The 7,990-nt window shown below is 32.8% G+C and overlaps 1 protein-coding gene across 1 annotated transcript; it reads left to right on the top strand.

Annotated features, from left to right (window-relative positions):
• The first annotated feature begins 4,915 nt into the window (after positions 1–4,915).
• Positions 4,916–6,590, top strand: LOC127789603 (cytochrome P450 CYP94D108-like). Its single transcript, XM_052318538.1, has one exon. It carries the CDS (start codon positions 4,935–4,937, stop codon positions 6,501–6,503), a length of 1,569 nt encoding a protein of 522 aa, XP_052174498.1. The 5' UTR covers positions 4,916–4,934; the 3' UTR covers positions 6,504–6,590.
• The last annotated feature ends 1,400 nt before the right edge of the window (positions 6,591–7,990 follow it).

Raw genomic sequence — 7,990 nt, 5'->3', positions numbered from 1 at the left:
CATCAATATATATAAGTTAAATTGACTAAAAAATACAAATCTAAGAGTATAATTGAAATAATAAAAAATTTAAATTGTTGTACGAAAAAAAAAATTAAATACAGAGATTAAATTGACTCAAAAATATAAGTTTAAGGATGTAATTAAAATAATAAAATATTCAAATGATCATATAAAAAAATAAAAATACAATAACAAAAAATATAGGTTCAGCCAATTTAGATTAATATATACCAAATCAAATTTTATTAATAAAATTTGATGAAAATAAAAAAACTAATAAAGTAATTCACCCTCTAAGAAAAAGTAGTGGGTTATTATCATGACGTGAATAGAGACGATAATTTGAATCAATATAATTTGAGTAAATATGATTGAAGCAACGAGTCCTGTCGAGATATTCTCAAATTTAACGAAGATAAAGTGGGAATATTCTTTTATCCGGTCAAACTTAGAAGATAAATTTGAGAGTTGTCATTTAAAATTGAAGAAGACAGTGTCGGCACCTCCCCAGACTTGAATACTATGGATACAGAGTTTTTTTTTTTTTTATCACGCTCCGTCATGGATGGTCCGTCGCTCAATCTTTTGATTTTTGATAAAGAAGATAAATTGTAGAAGGCTGCGCACCCAAAATATCGAAGCCGTGCACAACTAGTTGGGGGTGGCCGGCACAGAGTTTGTTTTGATCAGTATTTACGTGGAACTTATAATAACTACGTGTCTTCTATTGGCTCTTTACACGTCACTCATATTAGTTGGCTGACTAACTGCCACTGGCCAACTAAATTTGTTTGAAGTTGAATGTATATTTAATTAATTGAATATATAAATATTGGAAAAAATTATATTGATGGTGCGTTTGACATTACGCATCGGAACGTTCTTGATAACATTTTTTGTTCTACATATATTCATTAATTATTAATTATCCTTTATTTCAATATATAATAGTATATTGAATTTATATTTGTAAAAAAAATAAATTTAGGCCTGAAATCTTAACCCAATAAGTTAAATACCCCCCCCCCCCCCACCATCTCAATCAATCTTAATTTACCATGTCTTAGAAACTTGGGTCGGTCCATCTATATGTTTTTGATTTTTTTTTTTTTTTAAGAATCAGAGTCAAGTGGAGATATATTTTAATAAACCAATTCAAGTTACGATTGAATTTATCATCAGCATTTTTTGTTAGAATTAAAAGATAAAGTTCATAAAATTTAATGACTAATTTTAATTTTGATAGATTTGGGATAAATATTTTCTTTCAAATTTTAAGATATGATCTTAAAAAACAAGTTTTATCTCTTCAAATTCATAACGAGAATGATTAATAAGTAAAAAATTATTTCTAAACTACTATAAATAGAAAACAATCTCTCGTTCATAAGAAAAATTCTCAATTATGATCTCTACCTTACTTGCTCTATCTTTATTATTACTTCACATTTGTCTTAGTCATCGAAGAGGCTTTCTTAGTAAGCCTCTAAGGCAATTCTTACGATCCTTGTTTCTAGCTAGGTTCATTAGCTCGAAGTTCTACTAGTAGTTGATAAGGGTCAATATTTCCTATATCTTAATGAATTATATTCTTATTTTATTTTTATATTTATGCTTAAAGTAAATAATTATTCGTATTACATATTATTTTAGGATGAAGCAAGGAAGTTGGCTTCTACAATTAATTAGGGACATAATCGAAGACATTGGATTACCCATTTTTTATTGCTCAAATTCAAAGGCCAATTATGGAGTCTAGAGGATGTTTCAAGTGCACTTGGCCCAACTATCAAATGGAATCTAACCAAAGGCCCAAGACCAATCAAAGGCCCAACAAAACTCAATTTGTAAAAGACTTTTCTTTGTTTTGTATTTTTTTTATAAGTGATTTACCACCTAAAGTCTTTTGTATTCTTATGAGTAGTCCACCACCTAAAATCTTTGGTATTTTTTTGTCTTTTACCTAATTTTCTTCCATTAGTTAGGTGAATGTTTTGTGAGTGTCCATTAGATATAATTATGTTTAGTTAAATAATTGTGTGGTTTGTATTGCATTTTGTGGGCTATAAATAGCTCACTTGGGTGCATTTGTGAAGGATGTGGTTATTACTTGAATCAAAATTTAGTTTTGTTCTTAAAGTTTCTCTTAGAGAATTGCTCTTATTCTCTCTCTTGTTTTCTCTTGTAATCTTACTTCCTTCTTTTTTTCTTTTAAATTCTTATGTCATTTATTGTTACTTTATTATCTACCGCCTAAATGACCAGTTAATTTCTGCATTTAAATTTCTGCAATTTTAATTCTTGTCTTTTAATTATCCACCGCCTAAATGGTCGATTAGTTTCTGCAATTTTAATTCGTATCATTTAAATTCTGTTATTTAAATTACGCCATTTAAATTCTTGTTAATTAACTTTTAAATAGAAATTAGTAGCTAAATCTAATCTTGGGTTAAGGCAAGGACAGTGTCCAACGCCAATGATTCCCAAAGAAAGATGCGTTTTAAATGAGTAACATTAATTTAAATTTCAGTATGAGTGTGTTTTAATTATTAGAAAATCACTAAATTTGGATTGAAGCGTAAGCCTAACTTAGAGCTTTCATGTCACGCATGGGAGTTACTAGAACTGGAAACGCTATTATACCCAAATTTGGATGATTAATTTAGTTGTTTTGTATTTTAATTGTAATTGGATTTATGGTAGTTGCTTAAATTAGAATCTCACATATCATGTATGGGGATTGCTTAAACTATAACTATCACCATCTCTAATTGCATTTAGTAACAAACTCTCATATCTGAAATTAAATTAATGTTACTAACCTTGTCTGCTAAAATTTGGGAATCAACGGGTTGGTACTGAAATTGTCTTAACTCAAGTAATATCAAATTTTATATCCTCACATTAAGTATTTATTTCAACTTTTACCTTGCTTTATTTTCTAGTATCTGTTATCTAAAAATCATAAAAAAAATCTTGTTACTAATCCATCTAAATGTGTGTGCGTGTGTGACATTCTTTTTCTTTTGCCATAAATAAATCTCTCAGTAGACGACCTGAACTCATTCAGAAAGTATAAATTTAAATTTGAATTACAACTGCACTCGTATACTGACGAGTATAAACCTCTCACCTAAACAAACAAAAAAAAAAATATAAAATTTTTATTGTGTTTTGTTTTGTGTTTTAATTATAGGGTGAGAGTGCAGCCAGTAGTTTGAGCCAATTATTGTCACTAATAAAGTCACTTGAACAAGGGTAATGGGTATACCAACAAGATTACCCCTAAAGCGCTTGATAAATGACGAACGATCACTAAATCATACTAACTGAGGATATAGGCCCCCTTAGCCTTAATATTCATAGGACCCTTCAACCTCAATATTTACAAACCACCTTTGCCTTCATAATTTAAGTGAGAAAGGTGACATACTTTTACTTATTTCAATTACATTTAATCTATGAAAGTAGTGGACTTTTGATAACACTAGTACTCAAACATAATTGACATGTGTCAAGACATCTCTTAGCCTCAACCCACCATGTCAAGCCACCCTCGGTCTCAAATCGTCAAGCTATCTATGGCCTCGAGGATCCATTTGGGTCTGGCTCAGCCCACAAAGGAGGTCTTCCACATATTCGAAGACAAACTAATTCAACTTAGGATTTAATTACCTAATTCGACTAGTATTCTCACTTAGAATGAAGCAATAAGGTCAATCATGATTTAGAATTACTTCATAAAATCTAACAATTAATTAATCCTTATCTCAATAAATATGGGATAAATCCCTTTTCGTAAGGTTTAGGAATGTGATCTTCAAAGATAAGTCTAATCTCATTAAATTTATCTAGAATCATTATTCATATGACATCTAATAAGAAAACCTAATTTTAAGTAAAAAAATTATCTCAAACTACTATAAATAAAGAAGGATCTCCCTTATAGAAGAAGCATTTTCAATTATAACTCTATCTTAAGTGATTTATCTTTATTATCACTCTAAGTCTAACTTATATATCAAAATAGCTTTAGGAAGAAGCCCTGAGTAGTCTTTACAATCCTTGTTTTGCAAGTTTGGTAATCTAGAGGGTCTACCCTTGGTTCAAACCAGCTATCCCACACTCCAAACAAATATATTAATGGTTAATTTTTTATTTCATCAAATATTAACATAAATTCATAATAAAAAAAATTAAGATCAAATATTTAGACCGTCAAACGTTATCCATGTATTGACAAAATCATGCATGGTATTCATGGTGATATTAACTTTTTCTAAATATCTTAAATTATTGTTCTATTTTTAATATTAAAAATAAAATAAAATAACAACATACCAAATTTAGTGGTTGAATTGACATAGTTCGACAAATTAATTCACCGTTTCAGCCACAATTGATTAAAAAAATTAAAGGGTTTTTTGCAGTTCGATTTTTCACCTTGAACTGGGTTAGTTTCGAATTTGATCGATCAATCCAACCTTGTTTTTAGAAACCTAATATTGTAGAACAAAAGAAAAAAAAAGAAATATGTTTTTAAAATAAAATAATTTATTAGTAATTCTATGTGAATAAAAATTTAATAAAAGGACTTAAAATTGAAATAAAATACCTCCAAATAGAAATAAATAATAAAGTTATTAACATTTTAATATGATGTATTAAAAATTTATTTTTATGAAATAATAATATTAGTTTGAATTAATACTCTTAATCAAGTAAAATAAATAATATGCACTTAAATAATAAGAGTCATTATTGTTAAAATCAACAGAGTAACATATTAGATATTTGGTCAGTTTTAATTATCAATTTTGACTAAATAGTCAAGTTAACACTCGATGATTCCACATCCATATCGTCCTTTGGGTGAGCCACCGTCTTGTGACCTACTATATAAAAGATACCCACGCGCAGAAGCTGCAGACATGACTCTTTCACTTTGCCGTCACTTCCTTAATTTTCTCCCTCCCTCCATCACCATGGAGCTCTCCCTCCAAGCCCTGATTTTCATCTTCCTCCTCTCCTTGTCCCTCTATCTCCTCTTCCTCCACAGTGGTAAACCCAGATCAAGAATCCATGCTCCTGGCTTCAAACTATACCCACTTGTCGGAGTCCTGCCAGAATTTCTGCAAAACCGCCACCGGTTCCTCGACTGGACCACCGAAGTCCTCTCCCGCTGCCCCACCAACACCGCCTTCCTCCGCCGCCCCGGGAACATCAAAGGTGTCATCACCGCCAACCCCTTAATCGTCGAGCACATGCTCAAAACCAACTTCCACAACTACCCCAAAGGTCCCCGCTTCAGTTACCTCCTCCGCGACTTTCTTGGCGACGGCATTTTCAACGCCGACGGCGAAATCTGGAAGGTCCAGCGCAAAACCGCGAGCTATGAATTCAACACCAAATCCCTCCGGAACTTCGTTATGGACAGCGTGAAGGCCGAAATTCAGAACCGGCTAGTTCCGATTTTCCGCAAAGCCGCCCAAACGAATGGAGTTTTAGACATTCAAGATGTTTTGGAGCGATTTGCGTTTGATAATATATGCAAGGTAGCTTTCAACGTGGACCCCGGCTGTCTCGGCGGCGACGGCACCGCCGGCAGCGAGTTTATGGAAGCGTTCGAGGATGCCACGACGCTCAGCTCCGGGAGGTTTTTGTATGCCTTACCGTTCGCGCATCGCATCAAGAAGTACTTCAACGTGGGGTCGGAGAGGAAGCTGATGAAATCAATAGCCGTTGTTCACGAATTCGCGGATAAGATTATAAGGTCGAGAATCGAAGGGAAGGACGAGAGGAAAGACGAAGACTTGCTGTCCCGGTTCATCGGGGCCGTCGACGAGAGCTCGCCGGAGTTTCTCCGGGACATCGTCATAAGCTTCATCCTGGCCGGGAGGGATACGACATCGTCGGCCCTCACTTGGTTCTTCTGGATTCTATCCTCACGACCGGAGATAGAGAAAAACATTCTCGACGAACTCCAAGCCATTCGGCTTCGGAATTCGAAACCCCTTGGAGACACCTACAACTTCGACGAGCTCCGAGAAATGCATTATCTCCACGCCGCTATATCGGAGGCGATGCGGCTGTACCCGCCGGTGCCGGTCGACTCGAAGGCCTGCCAGATGGATGACGTCTTGCCGGATGGAACCTTGGTCAGGAAGGGTTGGTTTGTTTCGTACCACACATACGCCATGGGAAGGATGGAGAAGATATGGGGAAGTGACTGCCGGGAATTCAAGCCGGAAAGGTGGCTGGAAAACGGGATCTGTAAGCTGGAAAGTCCGTTCCGGTTCCCGGTTTTCCACGCCGGACCGAGAATCTGTCTGGGAAAAGACATGGCTTATATTCAGATGAAATCCATTGCGGCCTCTGTGATGGAGAGGTTCGAGATCGACGTACAGGAGAAGGACACCTGTCCCGAACCCTTGTTATCCTTGACTCTCAGGATGAAAGGTGGGCTGGGCGTGAAGGTGAAGGAGAGACGTGTGGCTTAACTTTTGTGTTAGTTTTATGGTTTGGGTTATGTCCGTCCATCTTGTGACACACTTTTATATTTAGATGGATGCAATAATTATGTATTATTTTTAATATTTTTGATAATAAATATTTTTAAAATATGATATATTTATTATCAATTAATAAAAATATTTAAATATCAAAATTAAAGTATAATTATTAGTTGGTTTTTACGTAGTATTTTACTTGAAAAGTATAGTGTTAAATTAATATCATAATATACCTTGTTTAGGATTTGTTAAAATAATTAAAATAAGATTAGAATATTTTTTGAATTAAGATATAAAATAATTAAAATAAAACTAAAAAAAATATTTTAAAATTTTTATTAAATTAAATTTTTTAAAATATATTGAAAGATATAATAGTTATTTTTTTTATCTGTAAAAATCAATAAATATTTATCTTGAAGAAGGGAGAGATAAACATATTTGTCAAAATCAAGATAAGACGTCACGTGACTTATTTTTTAATAACCGGCAGATAAGTTTAACAAACACATTGTAAATTATAAAATTTTAGAATATTTTTTATATCTTACTTTTTTTGATTTATATCTTAGTTAACAAATACCATCTTAAAAAGTAAGAATATGTAAAAGCAATTAAGCGTTTGTATTTGTGTTTAAACTTGTGTAATTTGTGGGATAGGTCAAGTAGACTTTTATTACAAGTTGGTAGTCACTGTATTAATATGTCGTATGTGAACCCTAAATGAGGATTCCCATTTTATTATTATTATTATTATTTCTTTCACCCCAACAAGCCAAAACCCAACTCCCAACCACTACCCGTACCTTCTCGATAGATAGAATGGCAATCTTCGCTTAGTTTAGTTGTACATAGATTTTGCTTTTTTTATATGGTTAAAACTTATTAAATTAAATTGAACAGAGTACGAGTTGAGTTGGGGTATGTGCATTCAGCCCTCGATCCGTACCCATCTCATTTTATGTAGAAAAATGATTTATGGTGAACCTAGCTAGTTATCCGATTGGGTCAACTAATTAATTTCGTTCGTTGGTTGGAATACATATTAAAAGTACTTTTATATATACTTTCAATTTAATTAATTGCGTCATAAAAGAATTCACAGCAATAGAGAACCCTCAAAGATTGAGAGACCAACTCCAATAATATCTATCTATGGTGCCAATTAAAACGTCTCAGGTTCTTCTTCTTCATTTTCTTTCATACTACTATTCTTTTTATTAAACATTTTTCACTTAGATGGTAAACATGTCGGTTTGATCATGCATGCTAGCGGTTTGTTTAATTTACTCAAAATATATATATATTTTTTTACTTGAGTTCTATCTTCTATAATTTTTTTATTTATTAAAATATTTAATGAAAGTTATGACATATTGTGATATTTATTATGTATAGAAATTATTTTGAAGTAAAAGATTTATTTTAAATGACAAGAAGGGCAGCAACATAGTCGATTTGCTCCGTACTGTGCA

The sequence above is a fragment of the Diospyros lotus genome, chromosome 14, assembly GCF_014633365.1.
Source record: "Diospyros lotus cultivar Yz01 chromosome 14, ASM1463336v1, whole genome shotgun sequence".
In the NCBI taxonomy this organism is placed as follows: Eukaryota; Viridiplantae; Streptophyta; class Magnoliopsida; order Ericales; family Ebenaceae; genus Diospyros; species Diospyros lotus.
The sequence above is the reverse complement of the archived record's forward strand: the minus strand, read 5'-3'. Positions and strand labels throughout refer to the sequence as shown.